General features: G+C 43.6%; 1 protein-coding gene across 1 annotated transcript in view; it reads left to right on the top strand.

Annotated features, from left to right (window-relative positions):
• The window catches only part of SMYD2 (SET and MYND domain containing 2), a 149,368-nt gene that overhangs the window by 41,010 nt on the left and 84,197 nt on the right, over window positions 1-24,161 (top strand). The window contains exons 3-5 of the mRNA XM_033937613.1: window positions 1,704-1,814; window positions 13,727-13,787; window positions 17,103-17,227. Coding sequence (XP_033793504.1) covers window positions 1,704-1,814; window positions 13,727-13,787; window positions 17,103-17,227 — 297 coding nt within the window. The remainder of the gene's footprint in view (window positions 1-1,703; window positions 1,815-13,726; window positions 13,788-17,102; window positions 17,228-24,161) is intronic.

The raw sequence follows: 24,161 nt of genomic DNA on the forward strand, positions 1-24,161 counted from the left end.
CCATTGCCTTGCGGTTCAAGGCGGATTACAAAAGAATTACAAAAAAGGTATTACATGAAGAAGATATCTGGTAATTTCTAGAGGAGATACAGAGTGGATGAGGTTACTTTGGGGAATCGGGAAGGTATTAGGGAGTGGAAGTGGGAAGGAGCTAGTGGAATTAAGTCGTTTGCAGGAATTTCTTGAAGAGTAGAGTCTTTATTTCTTTGTAGTTTGGGGTCATAATTAGTAGATTGGAGATTTGGTTGTCAAGTTTTGCTGCTTGTGTGGCTAAGAGGCCATCATATAGTTTTTTTCCGTTTGACTTCTTTGATTGGAGGATATGTGAATGGAGTGTGGGTTTTCCTATGTCTAGTTGATGTAGTTTGGATGAGACGGTAGTTCAGGTAGATTGGGCTGTCGCCGTTTATGGTTTTAAATAGTAGACGGTAGAATTTGAATAGTATTCTTGCCGGAATTGGAAGCCAGTGTGAGTTGAGGTATGCCTCTGTGATGTGGTCATGTTTCCTCAATGAATAGATAAGTCTCAGTGCTGTGTTTTGGATCATCAGCCCTGGAGTTCTGTACTAACAAATTGGAAGTCCTTTCACACCCTCATCCTATAGATCCCCATAAACCTCCTTAAACAGCAGAACCCTGACCACTAGTTTCCTAAAAATTAAGAAATCCTGTTCCTCTCTAAAGGACTTTATAGCCCTCATTTATGTAACGCTTTGCTAAACAAAGAAGGCATGCACCCAGCTGAAACTAAACAAAAGATGGCAGAGGGATCTCAACCAAGGTTCCCAACTGTGTGCAGTTCTCACACTGGACTATAACCCACAATATTCAACCAGTAACTGTCAGTGGCTTTGTAAAAATGCTGATCATTGCCACCTAAATTTAGCTCCCAATATTCAGTGCTGCATAAATCCTTTTTTAAACTTTTTTTTTTTTAAATATTCTTTATTCATTTTCAACAAAATATGAGCCACTGGAGGTCTTCCCCTCCCTCGGCCCACCAGCAGCCCTTTTGGGTGGGACAGAGGCTCGACGGGAGGGGGAGCGGGGGTCTTTTTTTTTTTTTTTTTTTTTTAATTTTTTGCCATTGCTGCTGCAAGTTCGGATGATCACGGCAGGGGAATCCCTGATCAGCTGAGCTGGTAGGACTTCCCGAGGCTGCCGACTGCTTTGGGGCTTCCCCTGACACTGTTTGGGGATTCTCCTGCCACAATCAGATTTTGATGGCCTGGAGGGGGGGGGAACTGTTCTAGCAATTGCTCTTCTGAGCAAGTGCCAGGCACAATTCCTCCCCTTTTTTTACCAGGCTGCTCCACACAAATAGTGTGCATATAATTTATATGCTATTTGTGCTGAACATAGCCCGAAAAAAAAAATTGCCCCCCACTATAGTATTTTTTTTACCATTGTGTTGAAGCTTTGTTCATCAGGGCCTCAGTGTCTAAAGGTATTCTGCACAGTTAGCCATCCTACTAAAAATGTACAATATTGAGCTTTCCTTGCCTAGGTGAGATGTTTCTGTGTGTGGGGTTTTTGGTTTTTTTTTTTAATTTGGTACCCTTCTTTTTTTTTTTCAACATCACAGCGTGTCATCCTCCATTTGTTTGAGAAGGAAACATATTTTATTTGACTCAAAATTTCTAGTGGAATTAACTGCATCCTTTCATCAATTTATTGGCTGTGTGTTTTTTCCACCCTTCTAGAAAGGAGATTGGCCAATGCACAAGCTGGAATGTTCTGCCATGTGCAATTTTGGACAAAACTGGAATCCTTCTGAGACTGTAAGACTGACTGCAAGGATTCTAGCCAAGCAGGTGAGAGTGTAATTTAACCCTAAGTAATGTTTTTGACTCTTCAATTTTATTTATCATTGGTTGTTTCCTTAAAAAGCTGAGAATTATGCTGTGATTATGCCAGTTAGGAGCTTGAAACCACAGTTCTGTATGCACTGGTGAGAAGGAGGGGATGAAGATTAGATTAGCCTGTCCTGACTAAATTCAAGAAAGTGTGGGACAAGCACATGGGATCTCTTAGGGAAAGGAGGAAACGGTGGATGCTATGGATGGGCAGACCGGATTGGCTATTTGGCCTTTATCTGCCATCATGTTTCTGTGTGTCTAAATAGAAGCAGCATAATTTCCCAGGTCAAATATCAAACACTGAAGTATTTACACTGCTCAGGAATTTTGCAGATTAGAGTCCAAGGGGAAGATTTTCAAATGTTCGCAGTAAAATCCGACGGATTGCTATTGTAACAATTTTGAAAAGGTGATTCATTCTTTAAAAACATGTGCATGCAACTAAGATTAGTGGAGGGTCGCTAAATTTGTATGTGCCAATTGCAGGTGATAGTGATAGCGCAGAATAAACCCACAAATTTAAAAAATAAAATATATATATATGACCCCCCAAATGGTAGATCAGCAGGAGGGATGCCCACTTCCTCCCGCTGCCGTCAAGCAACTCACCTGACACACACACACCCCCAGCAGTGGGAGGGATGGCCACTCCCTTCCGCTACTGCTGTCAAGCAACACCACCCCCTCCAAGCCGCGGGAGGGATGCCCACTCCCTCTTGCCGCCGCCATCAAGCGACACCCCCTAGGTAGTGGGAGGGATGCCTACTCCCGCTGCCACGGTCATGCCCCTGATGACCCATCCCCCATCTTGTTCACGATGGCTGGCCCAAGAGAGGCACTGGGAAGGGGAAGGCCCGCCATTTTTAAGAGGTGGGCCTGCCAGCCAGGGGGAGTAGGCATCCCTCCAGCCAGCCTTCCTGAAGAAGGTAGGGGGAGGTGGGGGGTCATCAGGGGCACGATGGTGGCAGCAAGTTGGAGTCGGCATCTATTCCGCTGCCGGGGGGGGGTTGCTTGACAGTGGTGGGAGTGAGTGGGCATCCCTCCCATTGTTGTGAGGGTGGGGGTTGCTTGACGGTAGTGGTGGGAAGGGCATCCCTCCTGCCGATCTTCGTTTTGGGGTCTCTTTTTTTATTTGTTTAACTTATGTGTATTCTGCGGCTGTGCCAATCGCTATCACCAGCGACTCATCCCTTGCAAATTTAGTGACCCTTCTCAAACCTCATTTTCATGCGTAGTTTTTAACGAATGACTCGTTACAATAATGACTGGATTTTACCGCAAACTTTAGAGAATCTTCCCCAAAGTGAGGATGAGATTTCAGACATAGCTATTGTAGAAGCGTTCAAGCAAAAATTCATCAAATAGATATTACACTAACACAACCTGAGCAAGATGTACATACACTAATGAGAGGAAAAAGATCTCAGAAATCCGCACTGATTACTTGTATTGAGTATAATCAGCTGTAAGTAGGTTAAGCTTTCTTTCATCGATCAAAAAAACCTCTCATGTAAATAATCAGTTGTACATGCGCATTTCAAATTAAAGTGCTTTCAACTTGAAATTCTTTGTGCCAACCGTATAAATGGTACTGAAAACTCACACTATTTGGGATCAAATAAATTGTTTGTTAGAGAACCATGTAGCATTGTCATATGACACAATTTTATTTGGCATGTCTATGAGAGCTAAATGTCAAATATCTGCTAATAATAACAAGCTTTTATTGATATTAACAGGAGTTGCCATCCAACAAATAACACATAATTGGAAGGACTGAATTATTATACACATAACAATAAGTAAAAGACTGAATTATTGTTTTTGGTGGTCTTCAGTTTGTCATGTTTATAAAATGGAAAGAGCATTGGCTGTTCAAAAAGGTTATTATAATAAATTTAAGGATGTGTGGGGACCTTTATTAAATTATAGTAATGAATAAGTTACACTTTTCCCAATCTTGATACACAAGTGGATTTGAGGGGGGGATTTTTTGTTTTTTCCAGTAAGAATATATAGATGATTGTCGTAAGATATTATTTTCATGTGGTATATATTAGTTGTATATGAATTTGGGAGGGGGGTGGGGGTTAAATCTTCTTGGTGTATGATATTGAAAATTTTTCAAGTGATGTTGTATTATATTTGGTTGATATTTACTGTACACTTGATGTAAGTTAAAAATGAATAAAGAAATTATAAAAAAAAAAAAAAGAAAACACACTTATCTTAATAGTCTGCCCACTATTCGCGGCTTCTTCAGTGGTCTTTCTATTTGGGAATAGCGTCTTACCTGCTTCAAACAAAAATAGCGCCTTTTTTGATCAATGAAAGAAAACTTAACCTGCTTACAGCTGATCATATTCAATACAAGTAATTACTGTGGATTTCTGAGATCTTTTTCCTCTCATTAGTGTACATCTTGCTCAGGTTGTGTTTGTGAAACCTATTTGATGATTTTTGCTTGAGCAATTGAGGTTTCATTCCATTTCTTTGAGACTAATATTGTAGAAGCGTTAACAGCTCTTTGCTGTAATTGTTCCAGCACAGCAGAAAGACTTTAGATTTGTGTCCTAAGCACTGCTTAAGAATCCCAGGCCTAGATGCACTAAAGAGGATCGGAAAAACCATGTGGGTCTCTCCAATCTGATTGTTGGGCTGATTCAAAAAGAGCTTTTGATGTACTAAAAAGTTTGTATGCAAATAATTTACGTGGAGGTTTGTCATAACCCCCGTCTCCTGTCTGACTAATGGCTGTGAGAGCGACTCTCACACATGCTTAGAGCCGGTAGGGAAAGCCCGAAAAACTGAGAGGCAGGGGAAGCCCCGAAAGCAGTCTCCTGCCAGTCAGCTGTTCGGGGTAGGAAACCTTTTATTTATTTTTTTTAATGGGTACAAATGCTATGTGTGTTACACATGCACAATATCTGCCCCATTAAAGAAAGAAAGCACCCCCCCTACCCTCCCTTCACAAGACAGCCCTCCCCCACGAAGTGACACCAGGAACAGACTGACAACCTCCCATGCAGCAGTGAAAACAGTAGGAGGAATGCCCACTTCTCCTGCCTTGCCCCACTTGAGAAAAAATGGCAGGAGGGATGGCCACTCCCTCCTGCCATGACAACTCCCCCCCAGTGTGAAAATTGGCAGGAGGAACGCCTAGTGAAAGAAAAGGAAGTAGGGTTGGCCACTCCCTCCTGCTATGACGACCCCCCTCCCCAGTGAGAAAATTATCAGGAGGAAAGCCCACTCCCTCCTGCCACCAGATGCTTTCCTGAATCCCCCTAGTACTTTTTCTGCCATCCAAAATAGTGGGCCTTCCCTCTTTGGTGCATCATGTGATGCATGGGGAGGGACCCACAGCCCTGATTGGCTCAGACGCCTAAGGCCTCTTGGGAGGGGCCTTAGGCATTTGGCATCATGGTATTGAGCCCCTCCCCATGCATCACATGATACACCGAGGAGGGAAGCCATGTTATGCATCAATCGCTCTACTAATTCATATGGCATTTCAATATTAATGAGCTTATTTGCATGGTCAGATCAGGGAATGAGCGATCGTGCAGAAAACCACACGGTAAACCGTTTTCTGCATCCAGTCAGCAAATGCAATCGTTGCTAAAGCTGTTAAAACAGATTTAGTGAAGATCACTGGCTTTTAGTGCATCTGGGCCCTAATCACAAACTTGCTAATCCTGAGTGGGTTTAAAGGCTTCTTGTGTGAATTAGAGAAGTGCTGCTGTGTCCCCTGTTACTGGGCTGTGGTAAAAAGAAGCTGTCTTCTGCCTGTTTGACCAGGAAGCTACTCCAAGAGCTGTTGTCTCTTTCCCTTCCTCTGATTGGCTGCATCCTATATCAGATCTTTTCCTTCCACGCATCTACCACCCTTTCTGTATATTTCCTCAGATTACTCTGGAGCCAGTCACCTCTTAACTTCATCCTATGCCCTCTCATTGCAGAGTTTCCTTTCAAATGAAAGAGACTCGGCTCATGCGCATTTACATTACGTAGGTATTTAAACATCTCTATCATATCTCCCCTCTCCCGCCTTTCCTCCAAAGTATACAGATTGAGATTTTTAAGTCTGTCCCCATACACCTTATCATGAAGACCCACACACCATTTTAATATCCTTTCTCTGGACCGACTCCATCCTTTTTATATCTTTTTGAAGGTGAGGCAGGTGGACCAGGAGTCTAAGCAACAGGAAAAGGGAGACTGAATTAGGGAATAGTGTTACTGTTTCTGCTGTGCTGCAGGCTCACCTTCTTTCTGTAGGCTATCTGGAAGGGAGGGGCTGGAGCACAATATTGCTCTGGATTCTGAAAAGAATTCTTGTACAATCCCACTTTATTCCGGGACCAGTGAGTTATTTCCATCTACTCGCAAACTTCAGAGACTTAAACCCCTTCTTACCTCATCACTGCCCCTGTAAGCATCGGTTTTCTTTCGTAAAAGCCAGGCTGTAGGAGCTTGTCTCTTCGCTCGTATTTGCGGTTTTTGCCTTCATGCTGCGGAGGTTCCCTGCAGGGACAGCTCTGACTGCAGGGAGATTGCAGACCTTTGAAAAAGTCTGCTTCTGGGGGGTTCCCTGCTTGTCAGTAAACCCCCTGGACAGCTTGCACATCAGATCAGAGCTCAGGGACCATTCCCATGAGAGTTTGCTCACCCCAGGTTCTTCTGCTAGTGGGTCGAGGGCAGGCTACGTGGTTCCATGGAGGTGCTCCCAGGATTGGAGCCAGGCATCTGCGTGGTGTGTCTGAAGGTGGTGGAGGTCCGGCCAGTGGGGCAGTCAGAAGAATTGGAATCCAGCTATTTGAGGCAGAGGATCTCCCTGTGAGCTGTTTCAACTCTGTCTGCAGTGTTTTCCAGTCAGCACATGGTTCTGTGAGTATAGACTGACAACCTGAATCAGCGATTTTAGGGGGTCTTAAAAAGGGGGGTTTGGGTGATTTCCCTCCATGCCCTACCCCCTCAACCCCCCAAACCCCCACCCCCCCACTAAAATCACTGTTTTTTGAGGGTTCTCTGTTGTTTTCCTGGGCTATTTTTAGTCAAAATAGGCACCCTCGGTGACCATCTTGGATTTTTCCAGATTTGATTTTAAAGTTATTTTTTATACATGTCAGCTTCATTTTTGAAAGAAAACTACATAGATGACCTCACCAGGGCAGGATGTCATGGATTCATGCCTCATTTGCAGTGGATGGATGTCGGATGCACAGCCATGATCCACGTGCGCTGTGGCCCATGAGGGGTACGAGGCTTGCCCAGATTCACTGCCTTTGACCTCCAAAGAGTGTCTTCTAGTGTCTTCTGCCCCAACACTCGTGAAAATAGCATTGGAGGGGGGAGATCCTGGGGGGGGGGCCCCTGGGGAGTGTTCAGGTGACACTACAGCAAAATTCAAGGGTTCTCGGGAGATAAAACTCATAAATCCTCCAAACAGTCCAAAACTGGTATGCAGAGGTCAACTCCTGCCTTGGAGGATGGGTTTTCCCTGGATTTTGTTAATATGCTTTATCAGGCATACTTGGTTAAAAAGTGTCTGCATGTTTCCCTTCTGCCAGCCTCTGTGCCAGTTACAGCTCCTGTGGACCAAGGTCTTTTCTCTTGCCTCCCCTTAGGGGTGCTGGCAGATAAGCCGGTAGTGCCCGCTGTTGCACCAGATATGCTTTGCATTCCTCTTCTTTCATAAGGGGGCATCGTGGCAGCTGCAGATCTGGTGGATCTACAGGATCCAGATTTAAGGGAGGATCCCACTGTGTTCAGATTTTTCAAGCATGTGCATTTTGTGGATTTGATCTCTGAATCTCTGAGCAGCCTGTTGCTGCGAAATGTTCCCTCATGAGTGACCAGAGGCCACAATCTGCCTCTCTTCCTGATCATCCTGACCTTGTTCGGATTCTTACGGACATCTGGGAGACTCCTGAGGGTCCCTTGACATGTGTTTGCGCTATGGCGTGGCTTTATCCCATGGCAGATGCCTTTTAACAATTGCTTTACTTCCCGAAGGTGGATTCCTCGGTGGTGCAGGTCACCAATCGCATTTCTCTCCCTGGTGATAGGGAAGTGGTCCTGAAGTATGTTAAGAACCAATGTGTGGATGTTGTCCTTAAGCGTCTGTTTGAATCGGCGGCCACTGGTGTTAGGGCAGTGCAGGCATCTTCTTTCGTGGTCCGGGTATACCATTCCAAGCTGCACCATGAGCCTGAAACACTGGTGCTTCGTGACTTGGATTTCATCATCTCGGGAGTGGATTATATGACTGTTGCCTTGTATGACATCTTGACAGTATTTGCTAAGCTTTCTGCTTCTTCCATTTTGGCTCGCAGGATGCTCTGGATCAAGCAGTGGTCTGGCGATTCATCTTCTAAACTGACCTTGAGCCAGTTGCCCTTTTAGGGACAGCTGCTGTTCGGCCAAGATCTGAATGACCTTATGGCCAGTGTGCAGGATCACAGGCCCAAGTCATAGAGACATAGAAACATGATGGCAGGTAAAGGCCAAATTACCCAACTAGTCTGCCCATCCGCAGTAACCATTATCTCTTCCTCTCTAAGAGATCCCACGTGCCTATCCCACGCTTTCTTGAATTCACAATATCTGTCTCTACTACTTCTCCTGGAGACTGTTCCACACATCTACCACCCTTTCTGTAAAAAAGTATTTCCTTAGATTACTCCTGAGCCTATCACCTCTTAACTTAATCCTATGCTCTCTCATTACAGAGCTTCCTTTCAAATGAAAGAGACTCATGCGCATTTATGCCGCATAGGTACAGTATTTAAACGTCTCTATCATATCTCCATTCTCCCACCTTTTCTCCAAAGTACAGTGGAACCTTGGTTTACGAGCATAATTCGTTCCAGAAGCATGCTCGTAAACCAAATTGCTCGTATATCAAAGCAAGTTTCCCCATAGGAAGTAAGGGAAACTGCTTTGATTGGTTCCACCTCCTCTCCCCCCCCTCCACAAGGCTACCGGCGCTGCTCCATTCTCCCCCCCCCCCCTTGAGGAATCCGACGCTGTTCCAAACCCCTCCCCGCGATCCAGCTTCCCCCCTGCAAACCAGCATCCCCCCCCGCTCGCATTGCCCCCCCTCCACCGCGATCCTACTTTCCTCCCTCCCGAGCAGTCAATGACATCCTTTACCCGACTTGGCACCAGTGCCGGTGCCCAAAGATCCTCCCTCTTCTGGCGCGGCTGGGCGGTGCGTCGGAGATCCTCCTTCTTCTGGGCTGGGCTGGGCTGGACTGGCTTTGAGCATTTGCGCATGCTCAAAGCCTTCTGGTCTCGCTCTCTCCGAGATTGAGAGCGAGACCAGAAGGCTTTGAGCATGCGCAAATGCTCAAAGCCAGTCCAGCCCAGCCCAGACCAGAAGAAGGAGGATCTCCGATGCACCGCCCAGCCCAGGCCGTGCCAGAAGAGGGAGGATCTTCGGGCACCGGCACTGGTGCCAAGTCGGGTAAAGGGTGTCATTGACTGCTCGGGGGGGGGGTAGAAGTAGGATCGCGGTGGAGGGGGGCAACGCGAGCGGGGGGATGCCGGATCACTTGGGGGGATGCCGGATCACGGGGGGATGGGGGCGCTCGTACAGCGAGGCAAGCTCGGTTTACGAGGCACCAAGTTTGCGAATGTTTTGCTCGTCTTGCAAAACACTCGCAAACTGGTGCACTCGTAAACCGTGGTACCACTGTATATACATATTGAAATCTTTAAGACTGCCCCCCTTTCACCATTTTTTAAAATATGTTTATTATCAATTGCAACATAGAGTGTACAATCAACCAACAGTACAAGTTTGAAATGCTCCACTTTAGTTGAATCGGTACACTAGCAGATTAGTGCATCAAAGCCTATTCTTTGCTTCCGACACGCCCCATCCACTCCCCCCACCCACCGCAAAACAAAACAATAAATGATACGTGCAGAATGCTTTAGCGTGTACTGTGGTAGACATACGTTCCGTGCCTAAAATGCAGCATAGTAAAAAGGCCTCTTAAACTGTAAGCCCAATGAGGACGGTACAGTAAGTAACTGACCTTGCACTATGCCTCAAAATGAACTAAATTATAGTCCCTTCAGGCTACAGAAGAGAAGCCGTTGTGCCAAAGGGTGAAGAAAAATAGAGGGAAAGGGAGGAAGCCAGAGAAGAAAGAAAGCAAACTGGAAGACGAAAGAGTTAACATAAGAACATAAGAAACGCCTTCACCGGATCAGACCGAGGTCCATCTAGTCCGGTGCTCTGCACACGCGGCGGCCCATTTAGGTACTCCTTTTTGGAGACCCGACATTACCGTATCCCTCAATATGATATGCAAGAAGGTGTGCATCCAACCTGCGCTTGAACCCCAGAACAGTAGTGTCCGCCACAACCTCATCCGGGAGCGCATTCCAAGCACCCACCACTCTCTGTGTGAAGCAGAACTTCCTGACATTTGTCCTGAACCTGCTGCCACCCAGTTTCAGGCTATGACCTCTTGTCCGTGTCACATCAAAAAATGTTAGCAATGCTGCTTCTTGGTCTATTATATCAAATCCTTTTAATATTTTAAAAGTCTGTATCAAATCCCCTCTCAGTCTTCTCTTCTCGAGGGTAAACAATCCCAGTTTCCTGAGTCGTTCTTTATAGCTCAAATGCTCCATTCCTTTGACAAGTTTCGTGGCTCGCCTCTGCACTTTCTCCAACAGAGTTATATCCCTCTTGAGGTATGGAGACCAGTGTTGGACACAATATTCTAAGTGCGGTCTGACCATTGTTTTATAAAGTGGCATTATGACATCTTCCAGTCTACTTGTGATCCCCTTCCTAATTACGCCCAACATCCTGTTTGCCTTCTTCGCCGCCGCCGCCCATTGTACCAATGTAAAAGAAACAAAGAAAAGCAAACAAAATTAGATGGTGAGAAGAGGGAGGCATTGGACAAGAGCACAGGGAGATGACACGAGCAGGTTTTTAGTGAAATCCTTAAGAATTTTTCTCAAGCATCGATGACTAGAGAAACGCAGATTGTGTTTCTGGAACCCTAGCTCCGATAAAGGATCTCTTCTCAACGTATGTGCAAAATAAGACTGTAGTGTGTAGATAGAGAATGGATAAATGGCCTCTCGAAATGTGGCCTAGTCTTTGCATCTGAAGCACAGCCTAGTGATTCATAAAGAAAATCAGCTATTTAATTATAAGTAAAAGTCATAGAGATGAATTTGTAATTTGCAATTTGTAAGAGAAAAGACTTCATGCAAGCTAAATATGCAAAACACAGTTCCCTGAACCTCAGCTGCTGGGCCACCTGCAAACCCATATTTAATGGCCAAGATTACAAAGCAGTGGCCTCAGGCCAACAGCTGAGCACTACTTTTGTATTCTGTCAACTGTAAGCGCATTTGCTTTCCTCAAAGTAAGCTTGGCCTGCCTGCCTGCCTGCTTGCTCTGAGCAGTTTATGTCCTGGGTGTATGGAACAAAGCAAATAGTACTTAAAAAATATTATTAGGTTAGCTTGTGCATGCAAATCTGCAAGTCCAGGCTGAAGCAGAGAGAACGCTGTATGTTTATATTGGTAGGAAACTTTTTTTGTGTAATATTGGTTGAAGCAATTTTCCTTTTTAATGCATAGTAAAATGAGTTCTTAAGACACTAAACACTGGTTAACAATGTATCCTGGGGGGGGGGGCAGTCTTCATTCTTCCTAAGTAATGGAGGCACGATTCTCAGTATTGCATGAATCAGTGGCATAGCCATAGGGGGGGCAGGTAGTCTTGGAGGCTTCCCACTTTTGGTTCAGGGACTCTCCCCTAAATGGTCTGTTATGGGTCCCCAAGCCCTGCCAGTGGGAGCGGTCCTACACTGGCGGTCTGGAAGTTGGTAGCCCTTTCCTTGGACCCTCCTCCTGCATGCTCAGTTTATCTAAACTGATCATGCAGTGGGTGGGGTAAAATTTTGTGACCCAGTTTTGGACTCTGGGATCTCTTCCCTGCACTCCCCCCCCCACACACACACAAATTCAAGGTCTGTCAACGTGACTGGCATGAATGACTCTTGCTGCCTATAAATTTTGATTTCAGGTCGTCGTGTGTTGGGACAGGGCTGATTTGTTACTGTGATGGGTACAGGGAAAGAATCAACATGAAGGTACTTTGGGACAAAATCATTGCCTGAGCAGAAATACAAGAGTGGTTTAGGTCTCTGACCTAATTTCTGCTTCTTGGACTGGCCAGGACTGAGATGATTTCATAGGCCTTGAAGTTTCTCATATTTTAAAACTTACTTTATTTGCATTAATATTCTTTTCATTGGTAGCTCAAGGTGAGTTACAGTGAGGTACAGAAAGTATTTCTCTGTCCACAGAGAGCTAACAATCTAAGGTTATATTTGACAGAATGGAAGATAAAGTGACTTGTCCAAGGTCACAGGGTGCATTGATAGGACTTAAACATTACATTACATTAGTGTTTTCTATTCTGCCAGTACCTTTCAGTTCTAGGCAGTTTACAACAAGAATTGTCCTGGGCATTCCCAAGGAAATTACAAGGTTGACAGATATAGTACGCATCAGAATCTGGGAAGGGTTGATACGGTTTAGTTAGATCATTTGACAAATTTCTTGAATAGTATAGTTTCCAGTTCTTTCCTGAATGTTTTGTAGTTGGACGTCGTGGTCAACAAGTTTGAGAGGTGGCCTTGCTGCTCTGGTGGCTAGTAGACCGTCGTATATTTTTTTTGCTTTGCATGCCTTTAATTGGGGGGGGGGTAAAGTGTGCTTGAGTTTTCATTGGTCTGGATGTGTTATTCCTGCTTAGGCAGTTGTTCAGATAGCTTGATCCATTTCCATTTAGGGCTTTGAATAGGGTGCAGTAGACTTTGTATTGTATGCGTGCTTGTACTGGGAGTCAGTGTGAGTCTTGGAAAGCAGCGGTAATGTGGTTGTATTTTTTCAGCGAGTATATCAATCTGAGAGCTGTATTTTGGACTGTTTGTAATTGTTTTAGCATGTTGGCGGGGCATGGCAGGTATAGTATGTTACAGTAATCCAGGAGTCCTAGGATTAGGGCCTGTACTATGAGTTTGAATTGTTTGTTGTTGAAGTATTTTCGGATTTGTCTTAAGTTGTGCATGGGTGCGAATGCCTTCTGAACTGTTTTGCTGATCTGAAGTTGGCGTGGTGCAGCCTCTGTCTATCATTATTCCCCTGCTGTTTTAGGTTGGGTTGTAAGGGGTATGTGATGGAGTTGCTACTCTGTTCCATTCTCTTGTTCTTCTAGCCATTGTAACTGCACAACTTCATAAAGGGAGGGAAACATGGGGACAGAAGCCCTTAAGGCAGGGGTGTCAAAGTCCCTCCTTGAGGGCTGCAATCCATTCGGGTTTTCAGGATTTCCCCAATGAATATGCATACATTGAAAACAGTGCATGCAAATAGATCTTATGTATATTCATTGGGGAAAACCCGACTGGATTGTGGCCCTTGAGGAGGGACTTTGACACCCCTGCCTTAAGGAGACCACATGTGAGGACTAGCTGCAGATCCATCCTCAAAATACCAGCTGATTAGAACTAGGCTTGTTTCTGTGCTGCAGGTTCCAGGCATCCTGGGACAGCTGATGAGGTTAAAAAAGATGGAATAATAAGCAATAAAGGAGGCCATTGGAATAAATTAATACATGTTCTGATAGTAACATTCAACTAGAGCTTAGGATACACAGAATAAAATTTTAGAGCTCAGGATACACTGAATAATTTTTTTTTTAAAAAAAAGGTCAACTGATAGTTGAAAAAGAACAAGATTCTGACTAATGGGTGACAAAAGTCAATTTAGTAACTAACACTTCACTGTCCCAAACTATTACTCTTCTTTATCAATCCTAGAAAACACATCTGGAAAGAACCCCCTCGGAGAAACTGCTAGCTGTTAAGGAGTTTGAGTCCCGTGAGTATTGAAACCAGCTCTGCATGCCTGGAGTGCTTTTTCTTCCAAAGTTAATGAAGCAGGTGTCTTACAAGAAGTCATGCCAGCAGAATCCCCATTAAGTGTATCTAAAATTGGTTTGATAGGAGATGTGTAACTCATCATCCAAAAATTCAGGAAATGAAGGTTTTACTAGTGGCAGCTTGGTAAAGAGGAGGTGATTGATTATAATAATTATGTTCGCTACTGTTGTTGTGATAACGATTGTTTAGATTAAATTGTAAGACGTGGTGCCTTTTTTTGTTTTTTTTTTTCAGGCATTGAGCAAGAGCCATTTCTGAATTACAGTGTTTCAGGATTAGACCTTGCTATCAAAACTAGAATGCCTCAAAGCAGGGACAGATTACTAGCGTCATGGTGACAGCAGCCAGAGGGCTTATCACAGAGCCTTCTGGAGTGCAGTTGAGTGTCTGTCACTGCCAATCAAAAATCTGTAATCTTATCTTGATTGTGTTGACCTTCGGTGGCCAGTTAAAGATAGAAGGAGCAGGGGAATCGAGGCACTTTTTTGTGAAGTAAACATCTCCTTAACTGTAGGACGAGCTTTCATCGAAGGCTCCATAAAATAATGCTGCTGGATTTCAGAATGAATTGCTGTTTGGATAACAGCTTTGTAGCATGTTAAAGAGGAGAGATGTTTTCAGTTAACTCACTAAGATTGCACTTATTTGCTCCAAGTTTGGCTTTCCTTCCTGAAAGGGTTAGTGTTTTATCAAATCTTTGAAAATTCATTCTGCTCGTCTGTTGCTACAGTAATTATTCACATTTTGAGTGTTGGTGTTTAGACCATGCAGACATTAATCTGACGCATATAAATTAAGAATAGACCATGATAAGCCCAAGAGTAAGGACAAGACCATAATGCAAGATACTTACTTTTTAATCTCATGTAAGACATTTTTTTTCATTTTTAACTAAAATGAGACCTTAAAATTAGATGTTTCCATTGCTAAAGCAATGTTTTGCACACAAGAATAGCTCTCCTGATGTACAGATCAGCTCATGAGCATATACCCCTAACAATTTTAAACTGACCCAATCTCATACAGTACTCATACAGGAACCCCCCCCCCCCCGGAATCTTGAAAAACCGCAAATACGTATTTTCATGGGGGAGCCTGGAGAGGGCAGCAGTAGAGCAGCCGGAACGCCGCGAGTAGAGGAAATCACTCATGGTACGCTCCAACCGCCTCTTCCTGCACTAAGTTGGGCCTTATCCAAACAGGAGCTGCTTTGACATGTAGTTCCTGATTGGATAAGGCCCGACTTAGTGCAGGAAGAGGCGGTCGGAGCGTACCGTGAGTGATTTCCTGCACTCGCGGCGCTCTGACTGCTCTCTCCTGCCTCTCCCGCTGCTCTCTCCTTGTCGGCGGTTCGCGGTCAGAAAATACTGCGAATGACCGGGACCGCGAACCGCCGACCGCAAACCACCAGGGGGGGGGAGGAACACTGTATACTCCTATATCAATTTCATATAGTGTGTAATTCCTCAGTTTTTCAGAACCTCAGCAACACCACTTAAGGCTCAAGCGTCCGATCCGATACGCACCCAATCCGCACGTGCAAATGAGGGGAAATGGCATGCAAAGCAGGAAGGCAGCGATTCACTAAACAGATCCAAAAGAAGCGACTGCTGAGAACCAAGTCGCTCACGTCCTTGCCAACTGTCCTGTTCTCTGCCGCCCTGAAATCCCAGCCCTGCAGCCCTGAAATAAAACATTTTAAACACATCTACCTTGTACAAAAAGCACAAGAAGGCAAGCTCTGCCGACTTTCCTGCTCTCTGCCGTCCTGTCCCAGCAGTGTGAGCTCGTGGTTTTAACTCGCGGTATCGAGATCTCATGAGAATCTCGGAGAGGGTGAGAGCTAAAAGTCCTGAGCATGCGCAGATGCTCAAGGCCACGCAGCAGCCCAGCAGAGAACCGGCGGCAGGCACTTTAAGCACTAGCACACGGACAGGGCCGGTCAGTTGTGGGGAGGAGGCGATCACGGACGTGAAGGGAGGGAGCAGCGCCGATGGCCTCGGGGGAGCAGCAAAGCCGGTTCCCAGGGTGAGATGTCAAAGTGGAGGAGAGCAGTGGGAGAAGACAGAAGAAGAGATATAGGTCGGCTTAGGAGTCGAGTCGGAGAGATGTACCTACTGGTATTAAGTCAGTGGAACGAATCCAAATTGCCATGGCCTATGGGGAAAGTTGCTTTGATATACAAGCACTTTGGATTGCGAGCATGCTTCTGGAACAAATTATGCTTGCAAACCAAGGGACCCCTGTATATTGTAAAAATACAATATCAAAATCCTGATTCTCACTTTCTTCGTATTTCACATGATCTTATTCTTCCCAGCTAGATGAAATTAGGTCAAGTTTCCTCCCATTATATATCACATGAAGGCATCCACAAATAATTGTGTTTTCAACATTTTCTCAAAGTTCAAACGATCCATATAGAGCCTGATAGTTCCAGGGAGGGAATTCCAAAGTTTTACTCCAGCTATTGAAAGCATAGATGCCAGTGGAGCTAGAAATAGTGTATGTTCCTTCCTCCTTTTACCCTCCCAAACTTGCGTTGTAGTAGAGAGTCTGGGGTTCCTTTGCAACTGTTAGGCAAAAAATATATGCTGTTCTAGTGTATCATGGCCTCGTGTGGTCCTGAGAACTTCATCATTAGAGGAGAGTCAAAGCTTGCAAGCAACTCAGACGCCTTTGGGTTTAGGAGGGACAGGAGAAGGAACAGTGGGTGAAAAAGGGGGAAGAGACAGCTCTCACCCCCCCCCTCTTTTTTTTTTTAACCTCAAGGCTAGTTACAATAATAGAGGGTTAAGTGACTTTCCAAAGATCACAAGAAGTGGCAATGGGATTTGAATCTGGCTCTCTTGATCCTCGGCCTGCTTATTTAACCTCCTAAGAAGGAGGCATATATCCCCACTGTCTCTTCACTTTAGCCTTTCTCTGTGTTGTAATTAATATGAAACCTTAATATGTATACAAAAGGCAGACTTGGAGAGCTGAAATAGTTTGTATGCTAAGTTACAATAGTCACTATAGTCATACCAGCTGGTCTTAATTGGAAATCTAGAAGCTAAGAAGCAACCTTATAACACAATACATTTCTTTTCTAATCCTAGTTATGGAATATTTAGCTTGATTTTTGCTTGTACAACCATAAGATCATAGCTCCTATATTGAAGAAAATGTTATCGTAAGTGCTGATGTGAGGTTTTGTTTTGTCGAGTCAGGGTTTATTGAAACTCGACTTCCTCTATTTATCTGTTCACAGACCTAGATAAACTAGACAATGAAAAGAAAGAGCTGATCCATAATGATGTTTCTGCCCTTCACCACTTTTATTCTAAGCATTTAGAGTACCCGGACAATGCCTCCCTTATATTTCTCTTTGCACAGGTAAGCAGATCTGTGTGCTAAATGTATATCTTTCATTTGTGCTTATAACATTTGGTAATACTTTTGTATGGGCTCAGATATAGGTTCGAAATCGGTACTGTCCACTAGAGGCCAACTGAATTTCAATTTTGGCTTCAGCACGGAAACCATCCCAAAATCCAGTTTTGGCTAAAAATGCCAGTGCATTTTTGGCTGAAACGGAAACTTGCATGCCTGCCACCCTTCCCAAGCCTTAAAAGCCCTGGTGGTCTAGTGTCTAACTGGTGCAAGTATGAGATCTAGTCACTCCTGCCTTTGCTGTCTCTGTCATCAGAATGGCTGCTGAGACCTTCAGTGGCAGTCTTGCGAGAATACTTCTTTTATTTTTATTTATCAATTTTAAATTAAACATATCAAGTATTAATTTGTACAGAAAGCAGGATCTAAAACATAGAAAAGAACAATCTATTTAAGAAACCAGGGCTGTGGAGTCGGTAGATAAATGTTCCGACTCCGACTCCTCAGTTTTTTGTACTTCTGACTCCGACTCCAGATACCCAAAATTTCCTCCGACTCCACAGCACTGGTTAATTTTCAGATCGTTAAAATGGAATGTCAAGTTGAGAGAAATGAGCATTTTCGACACCACCTTCTTTTTGCTTTTAATCAAGGTTCTAAGGCCGCAGAAGCTGCTCGCAACATTTGTGCTGTGTATATAGTGGGTGCTATAGCTGAAAGAATCGCTCGTGATTGTTATGCCAATTTAAAAAATGGAGTCTGTAGATAAATGTTCCGACTCAGACTCCTCCGTTTTTTGTACTTCTGACTCCGACTCCAACTCCAGGTACCCGAAATTTCCTCCGACTCCTCAACTCCGACTCTGACTCCGACTCCAAAGCCCTGTAAGAAACTGAAAATTTTTTAGCTTAGTCCCCAGCTCAAGTCCACATTTGGTTAGATCCAAGATATATTTAATGGTTACAAAGAAAACTTAACTAGAACTTAGGCTAAATTAGCTGAACAGAGGGAAAAATCACTTCATATTTTCATATTAGGGCTTTAGGTCTTATCTTTTTCTTTTTCCATACGTGACAGAGAGAAACATAGACAACTGGAAAGGTTCAAAAAAGACAAACTTTTGTGAAGAATAATGGACGATACATTTACATGGGTGACGCAAATAGAAAGTTGCCCCAAGGGCTTATACTCCAGGTTTTAACAATAGAAATTCTCTGACGCTTTTGGGTATCCCTAGATAGATCAGGGTACATTTGTACTTTTAAACCCAAAAAATCTTTTTGTCTATTTTTAAAGAATAGTCTTAGCAGAAAGTTTTTATCTGGTGCCAAAGCTACCGTTAAAAACAATGTTGCTGGTACCGCCAGTTCCTTCTCAGACATCTCTAATATTGCTGATACATTCATTTCCTCTTGCTTATTTTATTTCCTTGTTAATTTTGAGGATTGTTAGACAAATAATAAACTTGGGAAAACGGAGGTATAACTCCTCTGTAACTTCCAAAATTTCCATTATGTATATCTTTAATATTTCCCTAAGGGTTACCATTGTTACCCTAGGGAAATTCACCAGTCTCAGGTTGTTATTTCTTAAAACATTCTCTAAAAATTATACTTTTCTTCTAAGATTTATGTTATCTTTGATAATAGTTTCTTGAACTTGTTTAGAAGTTTTAACATCCTGTCTAATATCATCCATAACCAATTTAGAACCAGTCACTTCAGTTTTTAATTTCTCAGTTTCAGTTGTCTGAATTTTTATTTTCTCTTCAATCTGCTGGAAATGAGGGTTTATCAATTTAGGAAGATTAGCAACTAGGTCCCAAATTGCGTCTAAAGTAACCTCCTGGGGTTTCTGTAACTGGGAAATACAAAGTTCAAAACTTTCCTTACCAGCTGATACAGTTTTTCGTTTGTCCTCCTGGATTCTGTCATCTCCTGCTGTTGTTTTCTCTTCCTCGGCGTCCACACTTAGACTCTCCTCCAAATGCAGGGAGTCTAATTCCAAGCTCCTCTCTATGATCTTCCTGACCTCCGATTCAAGGTGAGCTCCTACTTCTGGAAGCTCATCTGCACACAGGGAGCTGGTAGTCCGGGGAACAGGGGGTGGCGCCCTAACATCGGGACTGAGTGTGGTCTCAAGGCCCAAGCTGCTCACCTCCGTGCCGTTTCCACAGAGCTTCTCCAGCATGGAAGTCCTGACTTGTTGTGAGCTTCCCTGCATCCACCGCAGGAGCACCTCCATATTGCCCAAAACGACAGCTCCAGAGTTCTGCGAGGTCGCAGCAGAACTCATTCCTCTCCGCTTGGGCATTGCAGCTTCAAAATAAGTAAAGAAGAAAAAAAACCCATATACTACGGTGCTTCAAATCATGCGTTCAGCGAAGCTAGTCAGCAGCCATCTTGAATGAGTTAACAATTGCGAGAATACTTCTAAAGGTCGCAGCAGCCATTTTGAGACTGGAGCTAGTGTAGGCAGGAGCGATTCACAGACACGTCAACTAAAAAAAATAATGAACTTCAGGCTACAGTTATCTATCCTTATACTTATCCCCTCTTCTATTAAACTGCGCTAGCAGTTTGTAGTGCAGCAAGTCGCGCTGAATGGCCTGCGTTGCTCCCGATGCTCATAGGAACTCTGAGCGTCGGGAGCAGCGCAGGCCATTCAGCGCGGCTCACCGCGCTACAAACTGCTAGCGCAGTTTCGTAGCAGAGGGGGTTAGTTTATCATACCAAGGTACTCTTCTGAAATCCACTTAGAGCTGAGCCCTATGGTACTCCACGCTGTATCAGCCACTATTTAATATTTATCTATCTTCATTGCTGTTGGGTAAAATTGGTGTCTGCTATAGAATCTATGCTGACGAAGTTCAGTTTTTCTTTAAGATACAAAGATGGGTACACGAATTGTCTAAAGAGCTAAACGGTTACATGACCAAGATTACTGAGTGGATGAAGAGTAAAGGATTTGATTTGAACATAGGAAAAACAGAAATCTTGATTGTTGGAGCAGTAGATGAACACCTATGGCCCAAAGAGATTCATGTATGTGACCATTTGATTGAAAATAGTGAAGATATTAAGGTGCTTAGTGTATTACTTGATGCTAAGCTATCTTTTAAAGCTCAGGTTTCAAGAGTAGTCCAGCTTGCTTATTTTGCCCTGCGAAAACTATCCCACTTGAAGAATGTGTTAACCAGCTGGGATTTCAGACAAGTATTACAAGCGATGGTGTTATCCCAGCAGGATTATTGTAATGGTATCTACTTAGGCATGCCCTCCGTTCGTATCAAAGCATTACAAACTGTTCAGAATTCAGCGGCTCGAATGTTGATGGGAGTTTTTCTCGGTATGAGCATATTATGCCCATCTTTAAAAAAGTTACATTGGTTACCCATATCCTTTCATGTTCAATTTAAAATCTTAAAATTGGTCCAACAGGGTGTTTACAACGTTCTGCTAGATTATCTGGCAAAATGCCTGTTGATGTATAGACCACCGAGAGCCCTGAGGTCTGAAAACCATTTGTTACTTGATACAGGGAAATTGAACATTGTTGGATATGCACGAACCCAAAAATCATGTTTCTCTACGTCTGGGCTGATCCTATGACTGTACCTTGAGGTTTTGCGGTAACTTGATGCAATTTAGAAAACTGCTTAAAACCTATCTCCTTGCACAGCTGTTTTTCAGCTAGGCCCATTCTTTCAGTTATGATCATATAGGCCTCTTTATGATAAATATGGTAAAGTGTTTGTAACCCTTGCCCAGGCCTTTTATCTGTTTTATATTTGGTTTGTTATAACTGTATACGCTTAAAGCTGTGTATGTAAATTGTGAGCCACTTTGATTTAAAGCGGATTATAAATGCTTTAAATAAATAAATAAGCTCAACTCAAGTTTTTAGCAAAAATAATTATGCCTGTCCATATTAATGAAAGAATAGTATTTCTATTTCTGCCTGAAGCCTCAAAAGAATGTTTAAAAAAAGCCCACCATACTCTGAACTATAGAAGGGCTCTAATTTTCTCAAAAGAACTAAATCTTATCAAAATCCTTGCAGCTGTTTTGTCTCTCTTGATCCCAAAAGAATTAGATTGCCAGTTGACAAGAACTTTGGCAAATTGGCTAGCATCAGGTATCCAGTTCTGTAATATCCTTATACATGGTCCCCCACTTTACCATATATCGTCCATCCAGACCCACTCGCAAAGCTCATCTCTTCAGCCATCCAACTCTAAAAGCCTGCCATTACAAAAGACACCTGAACAAAACTCTTGCCTTCCAAGCAGGTCATCTAAATGACTGGCTGTGTAATATTTTCTCGCGCTCTTCATCCTACCTAAACTGCAGAAAATTATTAAAAACTAATCTATTTAACCGATTTGTAACCCAAGACTCCTACCCTACCCTTCCCCCTAGACTTCCTTTCTCCTCCCTTCCCGCTCACCTTCTCCTGACCCTTACATTGCTCCAGCCCCCCTTCTTACCTCTATTAATTGTATCTATTCTGCTGATTGTTCCACTTACTGATTGTACTTGATGATTGTACCTTTTCTCTGATTGTACCCATTCGCTGATTGTCCAGCTCTTCTTCACTGTAAACCGCCTCGAATTTCTATGGCTTTGGCGGTATATAAGAAATAAATTATTATTATTATTATTAATGAGAAAACTAATGTTCTTACATCTAAAGTGAGTTCTCATTAAATTAGAGCTACTGCAGCTACTGTAACTTATTTGTCAAAAAGCAACCTATTCCATATTTCATATCTTTATCTGGCCTTAGTGCTTGGAACATAAGAACATAAGAACTGCCTTCTCCGGATCAGACCTTCGGTCCATCAAGTCCGGCGATCCGCACACGCGGAGGCCCTGCCAGATGTACACCTGGCGTAATTTATAGTCCACCATATCCTTATATGCCTCTCTTAAGGAGATATGCATCTAGTTTGCTCTTGAAGCTTAGGACGGTCGATTCCGCCATAATCTCCTCTGGGAGGGCATTCCAGGTGTCAACCACTCTCTGAGTGAAGCAGAACTTCCTGACATTAGTCCTGAACCTGTCCCCCCTTAGCTTCATTACATGTCCTCTAGTCCGTGTCAAATTGGACAATGTAAATAATCTTCTCTGCTCTATTTTGTCGATTCCTTTCAGTATTTTGAAGGTCTCGATCATATCCCCACGCAGTCTCCTTTTCTCAAGGGAGAACAATCCTAGTGTTATAAGTCTGTCCTCGTATTCCAGTTTCTCCATACCCTTCACCAGTTTTGTTGCTCGTCTCTGCACCCTCTCCAGCAGTTTTATATCCTTCTTTAGGTAGGGAGACCAATGTTGGACGCAGTATTCCAAGTGTGGTCTGACCATTGCCCTATAAAGCGGCATTATAACTTTCTCCGATCTACTCGAGATTCCTTTCTTTATCATGCCCAACATTCTATTTGCCGCCTTTGCCGCTGCCGCGCATTGTGCCGACGGCTTCAGGGTCCTATCTATCAGTACACCCAGGTCCTTTTCTTGTTCACTCCTCCCCAGAGTTGCACCTGACATTGTATACTCGTATTCCTTATTCTTATTGCCTAAATGCATTACCTTGCATTTCTCCACATTGAACTTCATCTGCCATTTCTCCGCCCATGTTTCTAACCAACACAAGTCGCTCTGGAGTTTCTCTCTATCCTCCTGCGATCTGATTGCCCGGCATAGTTTTGTATCGTCTGCAAACTTGATGATCTCACTGGATGTTCCTTCCTCCAGGTCATTGATATAAATATTAAAAAGGATCGGCCCAAGTACCGAGCTCTGGGGTACACCACTAGTCACTTTCTCCCAGTCGGAGAACTTCCCATTTATGCCCACTCTCTGCTTTCGGTTTTCCAGCCATTTGCCTATCCATCTTTGTATATCCCCCTCTATGCCATGGCTTTGTAGTTTCCTGAGAAGTCTTTCGTGTGGAACTTTGTCGAACGCTTTCTGGAAGTCCAAGTATATTATGTCCACCGGCTTCCCACTATCAATTTGCTCGTTCACGGTCTCAAAAAATTGGAGTAAATTCGTCAAACATGATTTCCCTTTCCTGAATCCATGTTGACTGGGTTTCATCAAGTCGTGTGCGTCCAAGTGCCGGACTATGCTATCCTTGATCAGTGCTTCAACCATCTTGCCAGGGACAGACGTAAGACTCGCAGGTCTATAGTTGCCCGGTTCCCCTCTCGATCCTTTTTTGAAAATTGGGGTGACGTTCGCTATCCTCCAGTCGTCCGGTATCTGTCCAGTTCTGATTGTCAGGTTTGCAAGTTTTTGCAATAACTCTCCGATTTCAACCTTCAATTCCTTTAAGACTCTCGGATGAATCCCATCTGGTCCAGGTGATTTGTCACTTTTAAGTTTGTCGATCTGATAGTATATCTGGTCTAAGTCCACTTCAACTGTGGTGAGGCTGTCTTCTATTTCTCCTGCAAACACTTTCTCCACTTCAGGTATTGTTGAGGTGTCCTCCTTCGTAAAAACGGACGCAAAGAAGGAATTTAGTTTGTCTGCGATTTGTTTATCTTCCTTGATGTACCCTTTTCTTCCCTGGTCGTCCATTTGGTCAAGCTGTACTTGCCAATCTGTCTGTATGAACATAACTACAGAACGATTGCATTAATTGCACACACCAGCAAAATATTGCTGAAAATAATACAACGAAGGCTCTAATCGTAAGTTGAGCAAGAACTACCCGAAGTTCAGGCTGGTTTCAAAAGAGGTCGAGGAACAAGAGACATTATTGCCAATGTTAGATGGATATTACAGAAAAGCAAAGAATACCAAAAACCCCTATACCTTTGCTTCATCGACTTCTGCAAAGCTTTTGACTGTGGATCACAATAAACTATGCAAAACTCTATTGCAGTGTTCTTTAACCTTTTGACACCTATGGACCGGGGAAATAAAA

This window comes from Geotrypetes seraphini, chromosome 3 (assembly GCF_902459505.1).
Source record: "Geotrypetes seraphini chromosome 3, aGeoSer1.1, whole genome shotgun sequence".
NCBI lineage: Eukaryota > Metazoa > Chordata > Amphibia > Gymnophiona > Dermophiidae > Geotrypetes > Geotrypetes seraphini.